The following is a 26960-nucleotide window of genomic DNA, read 5'->3' on the forward strand; positions in this document are numbered from 1 at the left end:
TCACCTAACTACATTTGCTTCAAATTTTCTGTGGCAGTTTTATCTAGTAAATTAGATTTATGATTTGACTTTAGATGTTCACTTTTCACTTGTAGAAAGTGAAGAAAATCGATTGATCAATGCAAATCTTTAACTTCCAGAACCAAAGCTTCGAATCATTGGCTTGGCGTATTGTGCCTTAGTGAAACATTTATTCGTTTTTAAAATTACACTCGCAATCTATCAAACTCCCCATTTGAAAGCTTTCAGTAGATACGCTTTAGAATGACATATCTATGAATGAAATATATTTATTGCATTTGTTTTACTGATTACAGGATGTTTATGTCGTCCCACCAGCCGAAGCAGCTTTGTCAGTGTGGAAACTGCCATAAAGGGGAAAGAGAGACTTGAATGTGTGCTGCATAAACCATGATGTTTTGTTTGAGTTTGTTGCAGTAGATGAATTTGTCTTATTGTATCAGCTAAAACTATGTGAGTGGCCACGACTTGATGAATATTTTTAATAAAAGCTTTATGCTGAGATGAAAATCTTTTTGCTTGTAAAAATTATATAATAAAATAATATTGTTGAAGATAATGCAAAACATGATTTGCAGAATATTATAGTGAATTGGATACGGTATATGGATGTCCACAGAACTGGAGAATGTGAGTTCAAATCCATTTTGCAGCAGACTTCTCATCCTTAAAACTCTATCCCTATGTTTATTCTTTTCAAAGAAGCAGCTCGCTTATTTTACTTACGGTAGTAAGAAACTAGTTTTCTGTGTGGGCAATGATATACAACCCCGCCCCAAGTATAGGCGACGGACATAATGTAGGCGGGCTTTTGGGAGGCTGTATATCGTTAGTGTGGGTAGCGGCGGAACTGCGCTGAGACCTTATTCTACATAGTTTGCTTGACAGAATTACCGTAGACCGGTAGAAGTGGTAGTCGGTACTCAAATGTTTACACAGCATTTGGAGAAAGTGAGTAAGACAAATTTTCAATTTTCGTTATTTGAGGCCTTGGAAACATTCATAATAATGTATTTGTAGCAGGGTTTAAAATTTTATTCTAACCAACATGAGCAAATACAAAGTAAAATATATGCCAATAGAGCCGTGTAGGACTAGACTTATATCGCAAATAGCCGATGTGAATACGAGATATATTGACAGATAAATCACGCGTGACATCATTTTGGGCAAGTCTGGGCACGCTTTTTTGGCCTGAGCGTTTTTACCGCGATCAGATTTTTTTGATTTTAATCTTCAAATATCTTGGCAATGAGATCGCCTAACACAACAAACAACATATCAACTGATAGAGAAAAACAAATGCTTTCTTTTAAGATCAACTCAAATTTGACACAACCACATCTTTAATTGTAAAAGATTGGCATGGTGCTGTTATCAACTATTTTGATGGTGTTGATTTCAAAGTTTTAAAGAAAAAAATTATTGAAGTTATAAAGTGCACATACTGTTTTTAATTTTTAAAGACATTTTAACATTTTAAAGTTGGAATACCCCATAACAATGGTTGTTCTTATGTCATGCAATGCTCCTTAGAAATATTCTTATCGTTCATCAAAACATTTCAGTCTTCACATCATGGACAAATCTTAAAACACTAGATATGACCTTTGATAGGAATTTTGAATCATAGTGTAGCTCTGATTCAAAACTACATCCTCACTAAAATCATGACAACCTCTACAGCAGCAACGGAAAAAAAAGCAATTGTTTTTTGAAAAAAAAGCATGACGTAATCAAGTCATTAATGGTACTATTTTGTAGACACTTTTTACTGATCACTTGCTATTATGAGTTCCTAAAGATAAAAAATGTCAAAGTGGTGGGCAAATAGAGGTGGCATTCAATTAAAGGGTGGTGTTCAGGTAGAGGGTTTATGGTAATTCTAAAAATTTTTAAACCTTGCGTTGTTTACAGCTACGGCGATGTGGACAACAACTACATCCTTTCTCTCCCCGTTTCCATGTCGAGCGCCCAAAATGTCTCAGAAGTGGCTGCATATGAGCAGCACAAAAAAGAGTTGGAGGCGGCTGGAAAGTCTGTGACCGATCCGAAGGAGGTGGTTAGACCGAGAATATCGCTAAACTCGTGTCTGAGAAACTTTGTGGCTGTTGAGATGATTGACGACTTTTACAGCACTGCGGTGAAGAAGGCCGTAACAGTGTCCAAGTAAGATGTTTATTACTATTTGCCACTATTATTTTAGTCTAAATTATCGTAGTTTTAAACATGTACTTGAATAGAGTTGTGCAGTAATTGCCTTCTCCGTGTTTTCTATAATCAGCAGTAATGTGTTTACATCTTCATAGTTGTGTATGTCCATCCAACCAAGCTGTAGTTGGAATTGAGTCTAATCGTTGCAGCTTGTTACGGTAACTGATTCTATTGACTACTGTTTCAGAGACTAGCATTTAGCCTGCTGATGCCTGGGTTTTCTTTTATTCTCAATCAAATAGTCAGCAGGTGGGTGTTTGGAAACCTAATATTTTAGCGAGCTGACGTTAGCTACAGAGCATATGTAGTTAGAATTAATTTTAGAATGTTTTTTAGTATGACAAGGTGTGGTTGTTGAGGTGGTTGTGAGATGGAGACAAGAAACCCGAGTTGCTTCATAATTTGGGACTTATCTTTTTTGAGATACATGAATTACATGCTTTTGTTGTTGTGGTAGTTGCCTAAAAATTTTGTTGAAGAGAGGCATAGCGTCTCGAGGTATGTTAATTTTACTGTCAGAAATCTATCAATTAAAGGTAAGGAGTTCGTCGATCAAGGCCTCTACACAAAAATTAAAGTCGTTCCGGGAACTACTTTGCATGCAAGAATGCCATTTGTTTTATTCCTAAGTGACCTAAACCTACATCAACTATATTTTAGTTAATAAAGCACGGTAGCGAAACAAGTTGATTGTATCTGAAATATAAGAAACTGAAATAAAATTTTAAATAGAAATAAAAAGGTTTTTATTATCGCTACAGTTTTAATTGTGATCTACAGTTTTTGCCTTGTTTGGAGTACATGATGGTAGAAGATAACCGAGTGCGGTAGGTTTAGCTGACAATGAATAAGTACAAGTAGAGCCAAACGCTTCTGTCTTAGATCTTTATAAGTTCTTGTAGGACTTGTAAACTATGATAACTAAACAATATTGCCTTATAACAAATGTGTTTGGTGTATGCTACATTTAGCATACACCAAACGTGGACCCATAAAAATATAAAGATTTTGTCCCACAACCTTGCATGCTAGATCCATTCACGGATTTGCGACAGAATAATTGCCCGATAGTCACACACTGCTGGAGGTGGTATAGATAAGATAAGATAACTCCAAATCTATGGATATGCATAGGACTAAATAAGTGTTTGTCGTGCACCCTAGTCCATGATAGTTATTTTTTAGGCTGTGTTGAAAATTTGAATTTGCCCTCAGAGTAAGCTGGTAGAAGTTGAGAGAATAGGCTGTATAAATATTTCTTTATCTATTAAAAATGTTGTGAGATTTCTCACACTCTGTTTTTCTCAAGTTTTAGTTTTCAAGTTTAAGCAAGTTTTAATACAAAGTAAAATTTAAATAAAACCAAAAATTGTTGCCTTACGAGCTATTACCTTAGCAATATGGCTCGTGTTGATTGGCAGTGGCATGCAAAAGGTTTCAAGTCCCTAGTGGTACAATCTCAAAAGGTTAGGGATAAGAACAATGCAGTCATAACTAATTTGGTAATAAAATTTGTTTTATTTGTAAAACAAGATTATACAAATAGGAAATTTCTCAGACACAAACAAGGAGTATAATGATATCTCCTTACTCATAGGATTAAGTTATTGTAGTTAGCTGAGCATGTAATTGGTTATATCTTTACTATAGTAATAGCTGTGTCATCAGTCTGTCTGTCTGTGAAACCACGTTTGGAGGTTTGGAAAAAAATGCATTGTACAGGATTCGCACTTTTGATGACAGGATGGTAGACCAACATTTAACACCTGCGCCAGTTAGCAGTCCACTGGCATTCTGTAATAATTGTACGCGTAGTTATTATACCTGATGATCTTCCCTTGTACACTAAACTGCTGGGGTCCTCGTTACTATAATGTGCAGGCATGGCAACTTCTATATATTGTTTCATGAGGAAATAACTCTGAATCAAAGGGAAGTTTTCTGTTCCATAATGAGTTTTGAAAGATACCTAGACTGGTGTTGTCCTCTCTTTATTAAACTATCCTAATCAGTAAGAATAGTGAGAATGTTAATGCGCTATTTACAGTTCTTTATACAACTACTTGCCCTCTCCCTCTACCTTCTCCTTGTAAGGTTTTGATAAGTTTGTTATGATTTGGGCTGTCTACTTCTTGCAGGTGCAGTAATCTCAAGACATTTCCTCCATACCTCTTTATCCATATACGCAAGTTTACTGTCACACAAAACTGGACACCGAAGAAGCTAGGTGAGACTTTCCTTTATTTTAGCTTTTGGTAAGATCGTGGGTTGCCAACACTCTGGGTGTCCAGAGAACCTCAAACAGGATTTTGGTTCATAGAGTACGCTTATCTTAAATTTTTGCAGATAAGCTGAGTTTAAAACTCAAAAATAAAGTTACCAAACTAAGGTGCCGGTGTATACGCGCAAAACTCTAATCGCACTCGAACGAAATAAGATTATTCTAGCTTAATTCCGTCTCTTATTATGAGAACATGTGTGTGTGTTCTCTTAGTATGAGAACATGTGTGTGTGTTCTCTTAGTATGAGAACATGTGTGTGTGTGTGTTCTCTTATTATGAGAACATGTGTGTGTGTGTGTGTGTGCGTGCGTGCGTGCGTGCGTGTGTGCCCGTGCCACACACACATGCAAACAGCGTTAGTTGGTAATGGTACACCATGACAGCAATAACAGTCTGTGATTGGTTAGCCAAACATTACGGTCGTCACATACAACTCTACATACTGTTTATTTGCATTAACGGTTTCTAGAACAGTTGAAGAATTTTATTGTTATTTATATATATATATAATATATATAAATACATATATATATTTATATTATGTATAAATATATTTATATATAAATATATATATTTAAAATATATATATTTAATATATATGTTATATACATTTTAAAACAGAACAATAATGGTTATCGTTTTCATTTTCTCTTCAAGCTTTTGGCTTACAGGTGCGAACGGCGTGTTGTGGGTTGTAGGGTCGGCTTATGCGTGAATTTTTATAAATTCAAAGTGTTAGGGTCGTTGTTTTATGGTTGACATATGTGTTAAGGTATATGGTAAATCAAAAACTGGTCTCACGCGTGGAATTATATGCAGATTACAAAATTTCCCTAAAAGTTGACTTGCAACAGTTCACGTTACAGTTATTTGGTATCAAAAGGTTCACCATGTCTTACTCTGCTGTGTTGTAGGGGCAAAATATGTGGAAATGTGATTACAAGCTCTTAAAAGCTCAAAAATGAACAGTTAATCGCAGACATCACGAGACCACCGTAGATTGAAATCCCTTTCCAAAACCGTTTAAATGGGACGTAGTTAAACACAAGGGCTTTTGTTTACACTTTCATGCAACCTCATTCATCAAAATATTTTCACAAATATGCTTCACACATTCAATAAAACCATGTCTATTGTCTTTACGCGTCTGTTTCATCATCATTGTAATGCTGTCACTTTGTGCACTGATATCTCAAAACCTACCATAAACATTAGTTTAATATTTTAACCATAGTTCGCAGGAGTACATATCATCCTCTGATAAACATGACGAGCCTGTTGGTCACATGAGATAGTCAAAAAATGCTGCAAAAATTGTTCACGCCGTTAGGCAGGAAGTATGGGTCACATGATCAGATTACGACTAGATGATTAGACCAAACTGATGCGAAACTGTGAAGTAGCCAGATTCTATATTTAATAAGGGCTATCTGGTAGAACCCGACGTGTTTGTCATAAACTTGTGCTATGAGACATTTTATATTGAGCCTTTTATTGGCCTTTAATTACACATGATAACATCACGTGTCTAAACAATAACTATGATGTTTGAGTACGTCATCGAAATATATAGATTCCAAACTGCGGCGTTTTCGTGATGGCTGCGATTAACTGTTCGTTTTTTAGCTTGTAATCACATTTCCACATATTTGGCACCTACAACACCGCAGAGTAAGACATGGTGAACCTTTTGATACCAAATAACTGCAATGTGAATTTTGTTGCTAATAAACCTTTCTAAGCAGAAAGTTCAGTATTTGGAATTTTTCACTCTTTAGGTGGGTATATATGTCAGTTTCATTAGAACAAGTCTAATATTCATATTAAAGCATTATAAGAATCAATATGTATAATTGACATAATTTTTGTTATACACTATATAAGATTACCGCTTTCCAATTGTTATAACTGCGTGTCAACACTTGTCACCCCTTGTCAACACTTGTCACCCCTTGTCAACACCTATAATTGTATGTAAACACTTGTAACTGCTGCATCAATATTGGTAACGGTGTGTCAACACTTGTAACTGCATGTCACCACCTGCGACTGCATGCCATCACTTATAACTGAGTGTCAAGACTTGCTAGCTGATTTTGGTTTATTAGGCTAATCACTAACCTAACCCCATTAAACCTGTCAATGGTCAATGGTGTTAATAAATAGGCTCGAGGCATTTATTCCATTAAAATATACCTGCTTTTTATATATTATTTTTAATTTGTAGACACTCATTTACTGCTCAGTAGTCACAATGTTGTAGCTGTATAATACATGTATGATAGTATAGCATTTGATGGTATTTCTGCATTGAACAGCTTCGGTATCTTGGTTAGTTAAATAGTTTTTGTGCTGTAGCCTTCCAGTAGAAGACAACTCCCACTCTTTCTCAAGACTGTTTTTCTATTCAAGATAATCTGGAGATGCTTTTCTTATCTCTTAACATAGACATCTCGCTAGATGCTCCAGAGGTGCTTGACCTTACTTCTTTTCGTGGTCATGGTCGCCAGCCCGGAGAGGAAGAGTTTCCAGCTGATGACAGAGCGTCTGAAGCAGCGCCAACTGTTGAAATAGACGAGGGAGTTGTTGCTCAGCTCGTGGATATGGGATTCGCTGTGGAGGGCTGTAAAAAGGTCTGTGTAAAGTCATCCTAATTGTTCCAGGACGGGCAGGTGACTTCGATGATAAGTCAGTGTACATGTAACCTCCTTTACTTAATAGAAGTGTGGTGATCATCGCTCTTATCTAGAAAAAAAATACAAACTTACTTTTGCCTTAAATTATAGCAAATTAATTGAAGATGCAATAGACGCTCCTATAACGTAAATTCCAGATAATGTAAAAAGTTAATGTGAAGTTTTTGCTTCGTACTACGGAAAAAAACTCCAAACAACGTAAATTGTCAAGTCAGGCGAGTTCTCAAATTCTTATTGAATATTACTCAATCTCACTACACTTGCGAGAGAAAAAACAATGCTTGTATAAAGCTATATCTACTATATATACAACTTTCGCGACATTCTAGTTCGTTGTGATAGATCGTCATATGTGTCGACAAAACAGAAAACAGCTGCTGTGGGACTGCTCATAAATACAAAGGTGATCGATTAGTGTAGGTGTTACAGCATCGGTATAACATTATGAATGTGACAGTTGGAGCATCGTCGAACGTTCTCTTTTATCCTGACTTTGACTCTTGGATACTGATAGACGATGGACAGGTAGTACCGCTTTGTTATAAAAAAATATTTTGTTGTTTTGCTTTACTGTAGATATTTAAAAAAAATTTTAGTTTTACTTTGCAGAATATACTTTGCTGTTTAAAAAAATAAGCAAATCGTTGTGAATGAACGTTGAAAATGTGCGCTCCTCGTCAACTTATTGTGAAAGTTACCGCAACCCGTAAGATTGATCAAAAAAAGGAAAGAAGTTGTCGATGCAACCTAATAATGTTACGGTGCAGTTATGGTACAGCCCATAAATTAGAAGTTAGAGATTAGTAAAATTAAATAAATTAGAATTAGAAATTAGAGCTAAGTCAAGTTTTTCGTTTTTGCATGGCCAAATGGGGGAGTTTGAAAAGCTCCTGGAATGGATTAGGCAATTTACATGTATTTTACTGTTCTTATGACATAAATTCCCTATAACGGTATTTAGTAAACGTTCCTGGAACGAATTATTTACGTTGTGGGTTATATCAAAACTTGTTCGTATTAAATGATTAACACCAATCAGTTTCAATTCATTGGCGGACATTGTTTGATTGGATAGCATTGGAAATACTGGCTGCTGAACTGTGTTAGTCGAGCTATACCGTCTGCAGTTCTTTTTACGTGCTGCCATACATCAGCGAGTTTGTTATCAAACTCGCTGACAAGTGTTCTATCTGTTTCATCTTATTGCAGGCCGTTTTTCACACGAACAACACTGGAGTTGAGCCTGCCATGAACTGGGTGATGGAGCACATGGGTGATGCAGACTTTGACAGTCCATTTGTGCCTCCAGGAGCGGCTAACTCTCGCTCATCATTTACTCCTAATGAGGAAGGAATTTCTCTTCTAACAGCCATGGGATTCACAAGGGATCAGAGCATCAAAGCACTCAAAGCCACGGTAGGAAACATTTTTTCTCATCATCTTCAAATTTTAGCAAGACTCGTTGGGGATCCATTCTCATCACGCTTTCGTTTTGTTATCTTGGATTTTTGAAATTCCTGTAGCTCGAAGTATTTGAATTGCTAATTGAGATGCCACCTTCAAGCGTTCATTTTAAACTGCCACGCTGTGGTTCTTTGTAAATTTTAGAGCTGCACAACAATTATAAAAAAATTAATCGCGATTAATAACTGGTCTGAACCAGTTAATCTTCGATTAATCTTAGAATTAATCTAGCAAAAACCTGCATATTCAAAAACAAATAATACAGCTACTTACAAATTAATTATATTTGAGACAATTGTTAGCAGGCGTACATGTTATATACAAGTACATAAGTTACAATGGAATAATTATTATGAGTGAAAACAGTCTATGAAAGTCTATAATTAAGTCAGTCAAGAGTTGAGGCAGCACAGTTTATTCGCATTATTCGAATAAAGAGATGCCCTCTTCCTACATACAATATTGCCAGCTTTAGAGAATAGCCACTCACAGGGGACAGTAGTAGTAGATATTGTCTGCAACAGCTGGTGATGATTTCTGCACGGTAGGATGAGAATTAGTTAAATTATATCTTAATGATGATGTGCTGTGGTGGTAGGCAAGTTCTTTCTGGCATATATTGCACTTAGCTTTCTTTTTTACGCTTCCAACAACATAGGGAAATGCGCTACCTAGTATAGAAGACAGTTTTCTGCTTTTATGTACCAATAAAGTGTCAATCTGATATTACTATTATTCTAAAGATGAAATATGATTGTGATTTTTTGAAGAATGAAAATACATGTATAATTTACCTAAGAAAGTTTTTAAAAATAAACAAAAAATAGACTATAAGATATTAATACTGAAATCACTTTTGTTGCTATTACCTAGAAACATGTTCGAACAGCTAACGACATGGACGCTTAGGGCTAGATCGGCACGGTGTTTGTGCAGGATCTAGCCGATTTGTGCATTGTATAAACAAGTTTTATGTTAGCGACTCAGTTTGTGTTTTCATAGTTGAGTGCAAAATAATTGTGGTTGTATATAATTGGTAAGAAAGTGTTGCTTATCATAATATTTATTTGTTAGTAAATTAAATGGTAGTAACCTGCTATGTTAATGTTATATATTGAACAATACTAAGGAACCACATCATGATCATCATCTTGGTTGTATTTTATTTGAAGATTAATTGACTCAACTCAGTTAATCGTGTATTTGTATTTATCGTTTAATTAACGCAATGCGATCATTGTGCAGCTCTAGTGAATTTATGAATTTTTTCAGCTAAGACTGTGTACATATTCTCATGAACTTTTGTAGCGAACTTTTGCTCTGTATTTTATCAACAAGATACAGTTTAAGTCATACAAACCAGTGTTGAGATTCAGCATTGTATAAAAATACATCTGTTCATAACACTTAGTGTATATAGTATATATATATATATATATATATATATATATATATATAGTTACATCTACTTATAGCTATGTCAATTTGAATATACATGTTTATACACACATAATTACATAAATTTGAAGATATCTTTGAAATTTTTTATTAAGTTTCCGAATGTCTTTTCCTCTAATTTCAATGGTTTTTAGGGGCAAAAGACAAAGCTTTCCCTTCTTTTTTTCTCCAAAGTGTTATCATATTTTTATGTGTGTCAAAGAGTAACTCAAGACTAAATTTGACTTCCAAACTTATTATGATCAGAAATGTTTTGTGTCATTGGACTTTGGAAATGAATATTCTTAAGACAGAATTTTGATTTATTGTTCGACTAACTGTACTACCCGGCGTTGCCCGGGGAATAAAAAAAGTCTTTGGTCAGAAAGTTGATTTGTATTTAACATACATGTATAACAACATTTGCCATTCTAACTTTCAAACTACATATCATGAGAAAAGTGTTTGTGTAATTGAAATAAATTAAGAGAGAAAATAAAAACAACTGTAAAGGTTTTAAAACTTTGTCAAACAACTTTTAAACTTGATATCATGAGGAAAATGTTTAGTGCAGGTCAAATAAGTTTAAAAAAAATAAAATGATTATAAAAAAGTTTAGATGTAAATGTAAAATAATTAGGAAGTAATAGCTAAATCAAGTCGGTTTTGCTACGATTACAATAAGAGATGATTCGATAATGATACAATTAATACGAACTGAGAAAATAAAATAAAAGTCCTGAGTATGTAGAATTAATAATAACAGTTCGTGCATAGAAGTGTGTGTGTATCAAAAAGGTTACTGTGCCACCAGAAGCTAGCCATCAAAACTTTGAATACAACGATATGGAGACAATATAATTGTCCACGTGAGAAGAATTGGTCTTGACCCCAGATATAGTAATCGAACCTTACGGACAATATTTCTTCACAGGAGCATCGTAACGCGTGGGTACATCGGTAAAATAATCAGCGTGCGCTATAGCTGGAATGAGAGACAGACCCACATACACACATACTTTGAGAAAGATATACATAGATGTAAAATACTACATTACCTAAATGATAATCTACAAAAAGAAGTTTTCATTGTTATTTTATCTTAGAGACGCACAAACAAATGTGATAAAAATACGCAGCGCAGCTTGCAATAGCTAGGTTAAGTTTAAACCATAACTGTCGCGCACAACTTTTATTGTATTTATTAGGTAAATCAGACACATTGATTCCGATTTTGTACTCAAAATAAAGATTGGTCCACTAACTTTCAGAGTAATGAAGGCTTTTTTACAGCGTTTTAATGTCGGTCTCGAAAACAACATGATCGGTACAACAAGCTCCGCCCATAAATACGCGATGTAACCTAGCTTTTAAAGAACAGAAGTTAGGGATGGTTAGACCGATTTAGAATAATAGAGATGGGTGTTTTAAAACCCATGATTATCTAAATTTAGCCTTAAAATAATCTCAGCCTTTTCTTAAAGGTAGATTAGCTATTTAACATTGCATATATTTAAAAATTAGCTCAAAAAAGCGCAATAACTACGCAAGCTTGTGATGAAACCGCGCTTTTTGAGCTCATTTTTCTCGGCGTTCAGCCTGTTTAAACATCATGTAACAAGCTGCGAGCAATTTTAAATAGTTTATATACCTTTCATAAAAGACTGAGATTATTTTACAGGCTGGATTTAGATAATAATGGGTTTTAAGACACCCATCTCTATTATTCGAAATTGGACTAAACATCCTTAACTTCCGTTTCTGAAAAAGCTAGGTTTCGTCAACATATTTATGGGCGGAGCTTGTTATGCCGATTGTGTTGTTTTCGAGACGGATATTGAAACGCTTCAAAAAAGCCTTTATGAATTTGAAGGTTAGTGGACCAATCTTTATTTTGAGTACAAAATCGGAATCAGCGTGTCTGATTTACCTAGAGAATACGATAAAAGTTGTACGTGGAAGTTATGGTTTAGGTTCATTTAGTTTCGGCACTTATATTTTAAACTATTTTTTATTGTTGTCTGTCTCTTTAATCTCACTTTTGAAACTATTATGTTGAGCAACTTCGATAGTCTTATTGAAAATCTCTTTATGTAGTCATTGGCTCCGATTTTTCAACTTTTGTTGGAAAAAATTATTCCTTTAGGTAATCATAATTGGAGGTTTGACTGTTAATAAATAGAAGTGTTAGATCCTCTTTACCATGGTGAAACTGCAGTTTCTAGTTGTAAATTCTAGAATTTTCTGCTGCCCTTTGGTTTATTGTACAAAAATATCTGTATAATATGTAATTCTGAGAATACGTAACACTTGAGAACTGCATTTGAGGCGTTGTCTGCTCTACTGTAGGACAACAATCTAGAGAGAGCTGGTGATTGGGTGTTCAGCCATGCTGATGAGTTGGACACAATGCCTATGGAAACGGAGGAGACTCCACAGAGTTCCACTGCCTATAATGATGGACCTGGCAGTAAGTGTTTCCCTAAAGTTGTGCGCAGTTTACATTAAAAACGATTGTTTTACGAAACGAGTGAACTCTTTCTATATACACAGCAGCTAAGCCAATCGTGTAAAAATTCTAATTTTTATCAATAACTAGCATTAAACTCGGCATTTTTTTTTCAACGCAAATTGTTTAACAACAAAAATCTATGAACCTGTCATGAGGCCGATTATCCTTATTGGGTGTGAATATTGGTTATTGAGTTTCTAATCAGATAGGTCATGGCAAATCCTAACTAAAAATGAAAGTTTTAAGACTGCCCAATTGAGCCTGGCATTGCTAGAAGTTGTCTGCTTTTTCACATTAAATAAGCCTCAGTGAGTCTGCTCTCTAACTCTTCCAGCACTTGAGTGTTTGTTAGCATCACGAAACATCACTCTTATTATAGTAAGGATTATTCTTTAATTCTGGAATGCTATCGAGTGGCACAAGCTGTAGAGTTTTAGTCCCGCAAGTTGAAAATGACGTGTTCTATACCAGTGCAAGGCTACCCTTTATGAAGCACTTTAATTCAGTGCGACGGTTTCAAGATTACAAGATCAGAGTTTCATAATATGGTAGATCGGAGTTTTATAATGGGTGTAGATAAATATATGTAGGTAGATGAACGTTATAAATAGACAAATTTATTTCAAGAAGCTAACACATTCTATATAAACAAACATTTTCTCCATTGTAAACACGGTCGATTAAAGCTAATTTCTTTCGAGGTCAATTCAAGGTGATGTGTTTTGCAGAATATAGACTGAGAGCTTTCATCAGTCATATGGGGCAGGCGACAGATACTGGTCATTATGTCTGTCACATCCTCAAGGAAGGTCAGTGGGTAATATATAACGATGAAAAAGTAGCAGAGTCACAGAAACCACCCATAGACTTAGCTTATGTATACTTATATGAGAGAATCGATTGAGTTTGGGGAGGCTGCTCATCCCCGCTGTACAAGTACATGCAAATAGTTGGATTCGCTTACCGAGGAGTCTATAGATGACTTGATTGTGGAAATTATTACTTTGTACTTTTGTCTATTTATGAAGCCCTATATATTCATCTTGAAATTGTCTTTGTGCACATTACGCGTCAATCCGTCTAATATTCTCATAACTGTCAATATATTATTCAACTGTATATCTACATATTTCAAGATGCCTTCAAATATATTATTCATTACAGCAGATTTACTGATTTGGAAATACTGTGACATATTACATCAGGTAGCATAATTTATTGAAATGCAATGAAATCTGTAATGTATTGAAAGACTCAAAGGGTGTCCTTGACCTAGCAATTGTATTAACAATATAGCCGGGGAGTGGATTTGGAGACCAACATGACAATCCCTCCTCAGTCCTGTCAACAAATATATATTTTTAAACACAGAAATAAGATATAATTCAATTTATCGAAGTTTTTTCAAGCGTATTCTGGATGCAGACATTCATCAAATTTTAACATCAACATCTGGTCACAATATCGAAGCATCTAAAATTCCTGACAGATATTTTAATGGTTTTTAAATAATCTCAATAATTTACTTTTGCTATCTGTCATCTATATGCCTCCACATTCTTGTTAGCTGCCACCCATATGTCTCCACATTCTTCTTCCCTGCCATCTATATGTCTCCACATTCTTGTTACCTGCCATCTATATGTCTCCACATTCTTGTTACCTGCCATCTATATGTCTCCACATTCTTGTTACCTGCCATCTATATGTCTCCACATTCTTGTTACCTGCCATCTATATGCCTCCACATTCTTGTTAGCTGCCACCCATATGTCTCCACATTCTTCTTCCCTGCCATCTATATGTCTCCACATTCTTGTTACCTGCCATCTATATGTCTCCACATTCTTGTTACCTGCCATCTATATGTCTCCACATTCTTGTTACCTGCCATCTATATGTCTCCACATTCTTGTTACCTGCCATCTATATGTCTCCACATTCTTGTTACCTGCCATCTATATGTCTCCACATTCTTGTTACCTGCCATCTATATGCCTCCACATTCTTGTTAGCTGCCACCCATATGTCTCCACATTCTTCTTCCCTGCCATCTATATGTCTCCACATTCTTGTTACCTGCCATCTATATGTCTCCACATTCTTGTTACCTGCCATCTATATGTCTCCACATTCTTGTTACCTGCCATCTATATGTCTCCACATTCTTGTTACCTGCCATCTATATGTCTCCACATTCTTGTTACCTGCCATCTATATGTCTCCACATTCTTGTTAGCTGCCACCTATATGTCTCCACATTCTTGTTAGCTGCCATCTATATGTCTCCACATTCTTGTTAGCTGCCACCCATATGTCTCCACATTCTTGTTAGCTGCCACCCATATGTCTTCACATTCTTGTTACCTGCCATCTATATGTCTCCACATTCTTGTTAGCTGCCACCTATATGTCTCCACATTCTTGTTAGCTGCCATCTATATGTCTCCACATTCTTGTTAGCTGCCACCCATATGTCTCCACATTCTTGTTAGCTGCCACCCATATGTCTCCACATTCTTGTTACCTGCCATCTATATGTCTCCACATTCTTGTTACCTGCCATCTATATGTCTCCACATTCTTGTTACCTGCCATCTATATGTCTCCACATTCTTGTTACCTGCCATCTATATGTCTCCACATTCTTGTTACCTGCCATCTATATGTCTCCACATTCTTGTTACCTGCCATCTATATGCCTCCACATTCTTGTTAGCTGCCACCCATATGTCTCCACATTCTTCTTCCCTGCCATCTATATGTCTCCACATTCTTGTTACCTGCCATCTATATGTCTCCACATTCTTGTTACCTGCCATCTATATGTCTCCACATTCTTGTTACCTGCCATCTATATGTCTCCACATTCTTGTTACCTGCCATCTATATGTCTCCACATTCTTGTTACCTGCCATCTATATGTCTCCACATTCTTGTTAGCTGCCACCCATATGTCTCCACATTCTTGTTAGCTGCCACCTATATGTCTCCACATTCTTGTTACCTGCCATCTATATGTCTCCACACTCTTATTACCTGCCATCTATATGTCTCCATATTCTTATTACCTGCCATCTACTGTATATGTCTCCATATTCTTATTACCTGCCATCTATATGTCTCCACACTCTTATTACCTGCCATCTACTGTATATGTCTCCATATTCTTATTACCTGCCATCTATATGTCTCCATATTCTTATTACCTGCCATCTATATGTCTCCACACTCTTATTACCTGCCATCTACTGTATATGTCTCCATATTCTTATTACCTGCCATCTATATGTCTCCACACTCTTATTACCTGCCATCTACTGTATATGTCTCCACACTCTTATTACCTGCCATCTATATGTCTCCATATTCTTATTACCTGCCATCTACTGTATATGTCTCCATATTCTTATTACCTGCCATCTATATGTCTCCACATTCTTATTACCTGCCATCTACTGTATATGTCTCCACACTCTTATTACCTGCCATCTATATGTCTCCATATTCTTATTACCTGCCATCTACTGTATATGTCTCCATATTCTTATTACCTGCCATCTATATGTCTCCACATTCTTATTACCTGCCATCTACTGTATATGTCTCCACACTCTTATTACCTGCCATCTATATGTCTCCATATTCTTATTACCTGCCATCTACTGTATATGTCTCCATATTCTTATTACCTGCCATCTATATGTCTCCATATTCTTATTACCTGCCATCTATATGTCTCCACACTCTTATTACCTGCCATCTACTGTATATGTCTCCATATTCTTATTACCTGCCATCTATATGTCTCCACACTCTTATTACCTGCCATCTACTGTATATGTCTCCATATTCTTATTACCTGCCATCTATATGTCTCCACACTCTTATTACCTGCCATCTACTGTATATGTCTCCATATTCTTATTACCTACCATCTATATGTCTCCATATTCTTATTACCTGCCATCTATATGTCTCCACATTCTTATTACCCGCCATCTACTGTATATGTCTCCATATTCTTATTACCTGCCATCTATATGTCTCCATATTCTTATTACCTGCCATCTATATGTCTCCACACTCTTATTACCTGCCATCCATGTGTCTCTACACTCTTATTGTCTGCCATCCGTATGTCTCCTTGCTCTTGTGATCCGCTATCCGTATTCTCCTACATAATCAAAATATGCAATTCTTGGTTATGTGAAACCTACCAACACCTAGTTGGCTATACTAGCATAGTTCGAGATTTTCGATTTTAGCTGCAGAAAAGAAAATGCAACAATGGGACTTGCACAAATGGCTCACATCTATTAAGACAGGTTATTATGGTAGACGTCAATTACCATAATACAAGTTGTAATAGTATAATACTATAGTTGGAACCCAATGTAGAAGTTTGCTATGAGAGAGAGAGTATAAAAAGGGCCTAAGGGATATCAATAGTAGTATTGAATGAGGGATAGTGGGTGCAGCTAATGGCCTCATGAACAATGACTTACGTTAAACCATGTCTGCTTTCGCTGGACAATGAACATATCTCACTTGTATAATGGCATTATTGAACTTACAATCAAAAACAATCCAGCAAAGTATTGCACCAAGACTCGCGACGTTGGGGGCTTCATTTATATCCAGCATATTTCTCTAGTGTTTGCTATGTTCTGTTTATTTATTGAGCCCGATTGTTAAAGTTGTATTAGTATTTTTACCCAGAATACTAGTTGCTACACGGAAAAATATAGTGGGGAGAGATTCATCCCATCACCCCATTACCATTAAACATGTGCTCTATCAGAAAGTCGTTTTTCAAGTTTCATCAACTCATGCTTGTGTTTGTATTAATTTAGCAAATTGATTTGAGCACCTGCTTTTTGTTGTCACTATGCGTCTTTTTTTATTTAGCTTCTGGAAATATTTAAGGCTATTTATTTCTGGCAATTATATGATTATAAACTTAAAACACACATGTGTTTTATTGAACAATATTTACAAGAATTACATAAATTTGGGTAACTAGAATTTTTTCATATGGTGTACTTCTATCAACTACATGTAGTATACATGCATGTAGTGCTTAAGCATCAATAACTGTGTTAGTTTTAATCTGTTATGTTTATTTGGTAATCGTTTTATTTTTGGTCACCTTTTCCTTTGGACAACAGCATTAATTAAAATACTTATGGCTTAAAATCCTTCACAACTTTCAATGACCAGTAAAGGATTCCGATGACAGATGTGTTACTGTATGGAGCCATTGAAGGTACTTCCGGTCTAAACATAAGTAAGAGCTTATACTTTAAAGCGCGTCTATAGTTATCAGATTATAGGCCTATTCGTAATAACTCTATTTACACCATAGACATCTAAAAAATGTGAGTGCGATTACATAAGGAGGCACATAATGTCCTTCCACTTGTACAGCTGCCATTCCCTCGTAATGACCAGTCACAATTAATGAAGTAGCTAAGAATTGTCTACTGTTTTATGTCTTCAATTGCAATCTTACTGTAACAACAAACCCGGAATTTTCAACAGCAAAAATGTTAGTTTTTCGATTCGTAACCAACCTCCAGTCACAGTTTCTGTTTAGTAAACAAAGATGATCTATTTGTGATACATGATTATTGATTAGCTGGAGGGAAATGAGGACAAAGGTTCTGTCATTGTTATATTTATCAATGTTCGCATTCGCTCACTGGAAAGACGACACGCGCCGATCAATAGTTGAATATTCAGGGGTGTAATTAATCTTGCAATTATATTGCAAGGGGTGTTATTAGCATCAAGTGCACTTAGGGACAATTTGAAATAATTGATTTGAAAAATCAATAGCCAACTTCTGGCGGATGTTTAGATTTTCTGTCGATTCCTTGAATGCTTGTTGAGTCGTATTTGTTATGGAAGTAAGCCGGAGAAACGTGGAAGCATTACAATCCTGTATATGACGATACCATTGTCTCACTTTGGAAAAGCAGATTAATTTCGTTATCATTTGTCATCAATTCTAGCTCTGCGAGTAATCGTCAGCACTAATTATTTCTCAAAGAACTTTATCTGGATGGAGATGTTAGCATGTCTTCATTCGACGTATTTACTCCATGAGGAGTCATGAACAGCGTAAAATTGAAGCCACGACAACAAGGTAGTGGCTTGGACAAACTCAATGTTGGAGATACGATTAGGATACCTACTGCTGATGATGCAGAGAAGTACTACATATCTGCGTCTGGAGGGAACTCTCCGTCTGTTGTCCTGATTGATAAATCACGGTCTCCAGGTACGACTAAGTTGAATAAGTATGATGAGGTTCCAAAGATTCCGTTTAAAAGTCGAATTCCTGTTCTACAGAGATCTACCGAGCATTCATCATTTTTAAAGACCAGCACTTATGGTCAACCACTCAGTGCTTCCTCCCGAAAGTCTTCTGTAACCATCCATAAACCTTCGCTATCATTTCCTGCCGACAACGCTACTTATAAGAACCTGCTTAATCAAGCCACAACAAATAGTTTGCCCGTTTTACCGGCTATTGGACTAAATGGTTCAGAGCAAGTGAAGAATCCACCTGTTCCTACTTCCAATCCCTCAAAAAGTGTGCAGCCATGCGGTTTGCCGGTAAGTAAGTCCTACTATCATGTAACAACTGCCAAGCCAGTCTTTCAGATGAAGGCTGAGTACAACAGCATGCTTCAGAAATATGCTTCACAACAGAATTCCACCTCTTCGAATTACCATATGCACGCGCCTGGTGCGCCTTGTAAAAGTTGTGGGAGGCATGTCAGCCAACCTAGACTTAATCCCGCCATGGAACAAAGCTATGTTCAACAATGGCTTGTTGATCCAAATCATCCATACCAAATTCCAGCCCCAGCTACTGGGTTGTCACAGTCGACCGCTCTGCCTCAGCCTTTGACTACTCAACAGCAAGTTGGTCCACTCCAAACTACCCATCAAAAACCAGATGATAGTAAGCATTCGGTCCCCACTGTTCCATTAGTTTTCAATTCTCCTGCTAACAACCGCAAACAGGTTCCGGTGAAGCAACAGAATGTGCCAATACGCTACACACAAGCGCCAACCACACAGATAGTTAACAAAATTTCCGGTAAACTCTTATCACCTGAAGATGCCCTCAAACGGACATTGAAACGCAAAAAGATACCTCCATTGACAAAGCGAAACTCTCTTCGCAGCATATTTTCAGACAACAGCAGCAACTTGGAAAAAATAGCTGAAGGTGATGAGGAGAGGGAGTCGGACATTCAATCAGGGAGTGGAAGTCACACTGGTTCACAGGTAGGTGGCTCTTTGACTAGATTTGTGACGTGCAACCAGAAAGTTGTAGGTTTCATTCATCATTTAAGTCCAATTTAATTACAAAAATGGTCTTTTTACATTTTCATGCAGCTCCATGATTCTGCCTTACATAAAGCATTGTTTATAAGATCCGTTAAACATATCAGCACTAAACCAAATCCTAGCAATCTATCGTTTTTTTTACGTCATCAATCGGTTTGCGCATGCACTCGTTCATGAAAAAGCCATCATATTTGTAGAAAACGATCATTATTCTTTTATTTAATAGTAATTTTTGGTGTTGTTTTGATACTATAAAAAAGTCAACAAAAGCATTGTTTGCACAAATTCATTGCAAAAGCTTCATGTTTTAATGATAAAAGTTGTCTATAAAGATAGCCGACGATGATAGAATGGCGTCACGAAAACATCTTGTCATTGTGTCGCCACAGTTCAGGCCTGGTGGTCTAGAATGCATGATTTGTGAATACCAGGTTGAGGTTCAATTCCTAGGAAAGGCTGTCTGAGGTAACGAATAGCATCCTACCGTAAATTACTCTCTGGAACTCGGCATGTCTTCAGTCACTTAGGTCCCCTTGTCACTTGGCTCAGACAGGCCTAGCCTCCATCACAGAGGTTTGCTAACTTTGTACCTGCCAAACTAATAACCATTTTAAAGATGCTGAAAAATAAGATGACACTAACATAAGGTAGAAGGATGAGGTAGAGAGAGAGGGGGGGGAGAGGAAGAGAGAGAAATATTATGAGAGGAAGAAAGAGGGAGATAAAAATAAGTAGAGATAGAGGAAAAGAAAAAGACAATTTTTATCTATGTATATACGCTATGAAAAATGTAGTCACTAAGGCAAAAATTGTTGAATGCTTTGTTGGAGTTATTATGCCATGGTGAGCGTGGCAGTCAGGAGGCATGCTATTTCAGATTCATAATACACCTACATGTACAAGTATTTTGATTGTTCAGGCTCAGCCTTTTCATTGCATAATCACTCTCTCCTGCAACATGTATATTTTGATTGAAATCTTACAGGAAGTTTTCGTCTCAAGTTGTTGCTCAGATTCTGATAATTTTACTAAATGAACAAACTTTATGACTTGAAGCTACTTTAGTGCTTTTCATTGGTTTTAAACCAAACTTGGTTCCTAGTGTCTAATAGGCTACTGCAAGTACAGCTGTGTAGAATATGTCATCATGCTACAGTCTAACCTCTATTGTTAAACTGCTACAGTCAAACCTTTATTCTCAAACTGCTACTGTCAAACCTCTTCAGTTTAATTTTTCCAGTTACACCTCTACAGTTAAGCCTCTACAGTTAAACCTCTACAGTTAAACCTCTACAGTTAAACCTCTACAGTTAAACCTCTACAGTTAAATCTTTACAATTAAACCTCTACAGTTAAACCTCTACAGTTAAGCCTCTACAGTTAAACCTCTACAGTTAAACCTCTACAGTTAAACCTCTACAGTTAAACCTCTACAGTTAAACCTCTACAGTTAAACCTCTACAGTTAAACCTCTACAGTTAAACCTCTACAGTTAAACCTCTACAGTTAAACATCTACAGTTAAACCTCTACAGTTAAACCTCTACAGTTAAACCTCTACAGTTAAACCTCTACAGTTAAATCTCTACAGTTAAACCTCTACAGTTAAATCTCCACAGTTAAACCTCTACAGTTAAACCTCTACAGTTAAACCTCTACAGTTAAACCTCTACAGTTAAACCTCTACAGTTAAACCTCTACAGTTAAACCTCTACAGTTAAACCTCTACAGTTAAACCTCTACAGTTAAACCTCTACAGTTAAACCTCTACAGTTAAACCTCTACAGTTAAACCTCTACAGTTAAACCTCTACAGTTAAACCTCTACAGTTAAACCTCTACAGTTAAACATCTACAGTTAAACCTCTACAGTTAAACCTCTACAGTTAAACCTCTACAGTTAAACCTCTACAGTTAAACCTCTACAGTTAAACCTCTACAGTTAAACTTCTACAGTTCAACCTCTACAGTTAAACCCCTACAGTTAAACCTCCACAGTTAAACCTCTACAGTTAAACCTTTACAGTTAAACCTCTACAGTTAAGCCTCTACAGTTAAACATCTACAGTTAAACCTCTACAGTTAAACCTCTACAGTTAAGCCTCTACAGTTAAACCTCTACAGTTAAACCTCTACAGTTAAATGTCTACAGTTAAACCTTTACAATTAAGCCTCTACAGTTAAACCTCTACAGTTAAACCTCTACAGTTAAACCTCTACAGTTAAACCTCTACAGTTAAACCTCTACAGTTAAGCCTCTACAGTTAAACCTCTACAGTTAAACCTCTACAGTTAAACCTCTACAGTTAAACCTCTACAGTTAAACCTCTACAGTTAAACCTCTACAGTTAAACCTCTACAGTTAAACCTCTACAGTTAAACCTCCACAGTTAAACCTCTACAGTTAAACCTTTACAGTTAAACCTCTACAGTTAAGCCTCTACAGTTAAACATCTACAGTTAAACCTCTACAGTTAAACCTCTACAGTTAAGCCTCTACAGTTAAACCTCTACAGTTAAACCTCTACAGTTAAATGTCTACAGTTAAACCTTTACAATTAAGCCTCTACAGTTAAACCTCTACAGTTAAACCTCTACAGTTAAACCTCTACAGTTAAACCTCTACAGTTAAACCTCTACAGTTAAGCCTCTACAGTTAAACATCTACAGTTAAACCTCTACAGTTAAACCTCTACAGTTAAGCCTCTACAGTTAAACCTCTACAGTTAAACCTCTACAGTTAAACCTCTACAGTTAAACCTCTACAGTTAAACCTTTACAGTTAAACCTCTACAGTTAAACCTCTACAGTTAAACCTCTACAGTTAAACCTCTACAGTTAAACCTCTACAGTTAAACCTCCACAGTTAAACCTCTACAGTTAAACCTCTACAGTTAAACCTCTACAGTTAAACCTCTACAGTTAAACCTCTACAGTTAAACCTCTACAGTTAAGCCTCTACAGTTAAACATCTACAGTTAAACCTCTACAGTTAAACCTCTACAGTTAAGCCTCTACAGTTAAACCTCTACAGTTAAACCTCTACAGTTAAATGTCTACAGTTAAACCTTTACAATTAAGCCTCTACAGTTAAACCTCTACAGTTAAACCTCTACAGTTAAACCTCCACAGTTAAACCTCTACAGTTAAACCTCTACAGTTAAACCTCTACAGTTAAACCTCTACAGTTAAACCTCTACAGTTAAACCTCTACAGTTAAACCTCTACAGTTAAACCTCTACAGTTAAACATCTACAGTTAAACCTCTACAGTTAAACATCTACAGTTAAACCTCTACAGTTAAACCTCTACAGTTAAACCTCTACAGTTAAACCTCTACAGTTAAACCTCTACAGTTAAACCTCTACAGTTAAACCTCTACAGTTAAACCTCTACAGTTAAACCTTTACAGTTAAACCTCTACAGTTAAACCTCTACAGTTAAACCTCTACAGTTAAACCTTTACAGTTAAACCTCCACAGTTAAACCTCTACAGTTAAACTTCTACATAATGGAATTGATAAATTCTGATTTTCACTTCGTATGTCAACACCTACATAAGTTAGAGTAAAGATTATTAATTCATTCTAGAGCCCAAAAAAGTTGGTATGCCTAGGTGATGTTGAGTTGAGGTTTGATTTTATATGCGGTAGTTTTAGAAACGTGAGGCTTATAGCTTTCAGACATGCAGAACTCTTGATTTGTGTAAAACTTTCTTCCTGAGAGTTTAAGAAAAAACTTAAAAAATTTCAAAACCTTTAAATTTCATAAGGCTTGTACATATTCAATTACACAATCATTTTGCAAAATATCAATTCATTTTTCACTGACTTATGGTGAATTTTATGTTCCAAGCTTTTTGTAAAATTCAATTAAACTGGTTTTGCTCCTTCATGTAGCATTTTGCTCATGTTACACAAAATGTGAAAATGTGAAATGCAACGAAAACTGTAATAAAACTGCAACTAATTTGTTGTCTAATGTACTTAAGGAAACACGCTTACTTGTTTCACGTGTGCACATTTAATCATCAGAAGGTGGGAACTACAAATCTTTGGTTCTGGCTCAGACATGCTCTAGGAAAGAAGGTGAAAGCTAAAATGTGGTGGGTAGGACAAGCAGAAATATAGTAGGCTACTAGCTTTGGTAGCGTGATCAGCTTATAGCAACTGTACGTACAGAAGGGATTGACTCTTAATAATATATATATTAATAATAATAATAGTAATATATAATATTATAATATGTAATATTATATATTATAATATATGGTATTATAATATATAATACTATATTGTGTAATATACAATAGTCTAATATTATATAGTATAATATATAAAATTCTAATAAATAAAATTATAATATATAATATTACATATATGAGCAGGCTGGGAAAAAGAAGAGGTTTGAACCAGGCACGGATGCCTACCGCTTCCATGCCCTGCTCTGCAGATTACTGTTGGACGGAGGAGCCCTTGCTCTACTTACTGTCTTTAATACAGTCTATGCCCCCCTTACTCTCTCAGAGAACCTGTCTAAGCCCCAACTGCACAAGTCTCTCCAGCGAATGAAGTCACAAGGTACACTGATCTCTCCAGTAGTCTGACATTAAAAATAATATTTATGGATATGTGGTTGGCATGAAGGTGAACAAATTAACTCTCACCCAGGATGGTAACATAATCAAAACATCTGTAGGAGAGCTGATCAACATTTCATGGCTGCTGGCTACAACTCATTGCTGCGCACAAAGTAAATTGAACAAGCTTTGCTACAAGTACCATGAGTACTATCTAACGGATACAAAGAGCTATTTTAGTGTGTAGACTTATATTTATTTAAATGCTGCCATTAAATTTGCATTGCATGAGAAAATTTCATAGATTTTGGAATAAAAATTGGGGAGCCATAAAATCAATTGAGCAACTTTTACAATCTGCAGTTAACAGTTCGAGATGATTTTGACTGAATGTAAAATTGATGCATTGAATTGTCTATAACTACTGTATGTAAATAAAAGGCTCATGTCCGACTGCATATGAATGTGATCTCAGATTATGAAACTTGCTATTGTCTTTAACTATGCTAAACAGAATTCAATCTAGTCTTATTTCATCTTTAAAAGACCATATATACAGTACTTGTATATTTGGTCGTTAAGTTAAGGAGAGCGCACATCTTCAATATAAATTTGAATATATTTTTTCCATTCTGTGCAAGGTCTGTGGTAAAAAAGAAACTAATTGTATGTCTTAAATAAAGTGAAATTAAAATAGGTATTTACTATTGTAAGAGCCATGTTCTTCTGTCCGAAGCCAGGGTTGAGGTTTAGGATAAAATATTGTTTTTTATGAGACTCGAATTCGTGCATTAAGTGAGGCAGACTGATACTAACATCTGCACCAGTCGATCTCCTTTCGATATTTCTGAATAATTGTGCAGCTGCTTATTATCTGCGTTTTATGGACACACCGGACCATCACTAGCAACATACTAAACTGCCAGGGTACTCGTATACATACCTATACAATAGAGATACCCTTCTACGTCATTTTCTCTCCCAAGTTTGGCAGTAGAGAAAGCAATATTTTCAAGGTTTTTATATTTATATGGCACCTTCATTACTCAAATCTAATTGGAGAACTTACACGAATGTGATGTTTTACGCTATATGGACTTTCTTACATAATGCAAAGCAAAAACTTTACATTAATTCGTTATGTGTTGTAAGATCGTCTGTGGTGTATGCTGTCAGTATAGAAGGCGTTTGATCAATTTCAATATAGTCTCTTGTTCACAGTGACTGCATATATGTAACTGCCTTCATAAACTAAATACCATTAAAATTAGTGGTTGCTTGTGGCTCTCCTATGTAAATATTCAAATAAATGCATAGGGAACAAACCAACACAAATAAACAAAAGTAACTGATGTTGGGAAACTGAGGCTAATTATTGAAAAGCAACCGTATATAATTACGGTTGTGGAGTAAGTTATTTGTTGAGTATGTTGGTTATTGTGTCAGCTGAGAGCTGAGATAAACAGTAAAGGAATGATTGATTTTCTGGCAATAAATAATATATGACATGGCTTCATCATACAATACAGGTGGATTGTCTGACGAACATTGGGAGTTGCTCTACCCTAAGAAGAAGTCAACGGTGTCCGCTGATAACTTCAGTTTTACATTGCTTTTAATCCTTTTGAAATCCGTCTGCCATCTTTCCCCACCGTATCCAAACGGGTGGGAGGAGCTTCCACTCTCTAAAGATATTGGTCTCTCAGCTGATCTTGCCAGGATCACTTGGTTCCGCAAACATCTCGTCACATTGCAGTCTCTCGATGAACAAGATTTTCTCAGTCTTTGGACCCAGCTATCCGCTATTCTGGTCCGTTTGTCGGAATCGAGCTGTTCTGCCGTTGTCAAGCGTGTGCAAAGAGAAGTGCTAGAACCAGATGCACAGAGTTTTTATGTAGAGGCTTTGAACAAGACATTCCAAGAACAAGTGGCATTGGATACTCGTGAGCAACCAGTCAAGTCTGACCTGACACACAACAGCAGGTGAGTATTCTGTAGTCATAGGCAACCAGTCAAGTATGATCTGACGCACAACGGCAGGTGAGTATTCTGTAGTCATGAGCGACCAGCCAAGTGTGATCTATCGCACAACAGCAGGTGAGTGTTTTGTAGATGTTCCACTTTTGCATCCGTCCTTGTAGCTTTGCCTTATCACTTGCAGCCGCTACTTAATATCATGTATTGCACTCCTGGCAGGTGTTATAAGCAACATGTTTAGTCATATATGTTACATAGCCGGTTGGTAAACATCATTGGCTGCTCTTCTCCATAGATGACTAGCCCATGCTCTATGTGTTTAATATAGCTGTAAAGGCACGTTAAGTTAGTTGTCCATGGATGATCTCATTAAAGTTCATGTTTGCTTATATTGCCTTAGAACCAAATAATA

General features: G+C 36.2%; 1 protein-coding gene across 1 annotated transcript in view; it reads left to right on the plus strand.

Moving 5' to 3' along the window:
• The window catches only part of LOC137408843 (ubiquitin carboxyl-terminal hydrolase 5-like), a 39637-nt gene extending 25719 nt beyond the window's left edge, over positions 1–13918 (plus strand). Inside the window, exons 13-18 of the mRNA XM_068095423.1 lie at positions 1939–2190; positions 4374–4462; positions 6966–7150; positions 8423–8629; positions 12464–12584; positions 13355–13918. Of these exons, the coding sequence (XP_067951524.1) occupies positions 1939–2190; positions 4374–4462; positions 6966–7150; positions 8423–8629; positions 12464–12584; positions 13355–13530 (1030 nt within the window). The 3' untranslated portion in view covers positions 13531–13918. The remainder of the gene's footprint in view (positions 1–1938; positions 2191–4373; positions 4463–6965; positions 7151–8422; positions 8630–12463; positions 12585–13354) is intronic.
• Positions 13919–26960: the final 13042 nt, after the last annotated feature.

The sequence above is a fragment of the Watersipora subatra genome, chromosome 11 (assembly GCF_963576615.1).
Source record: "Watersipora subatra chromosome 11, tzWatSuba1.1, whole genome shotgun sequence".
Lineage (NCBI taxonomy): Eukaryota > Metazoa > Bryozoa > Gymnolaemata > Cheilostomatida > Watersiporidae > Watersipora > Watersipora subatra.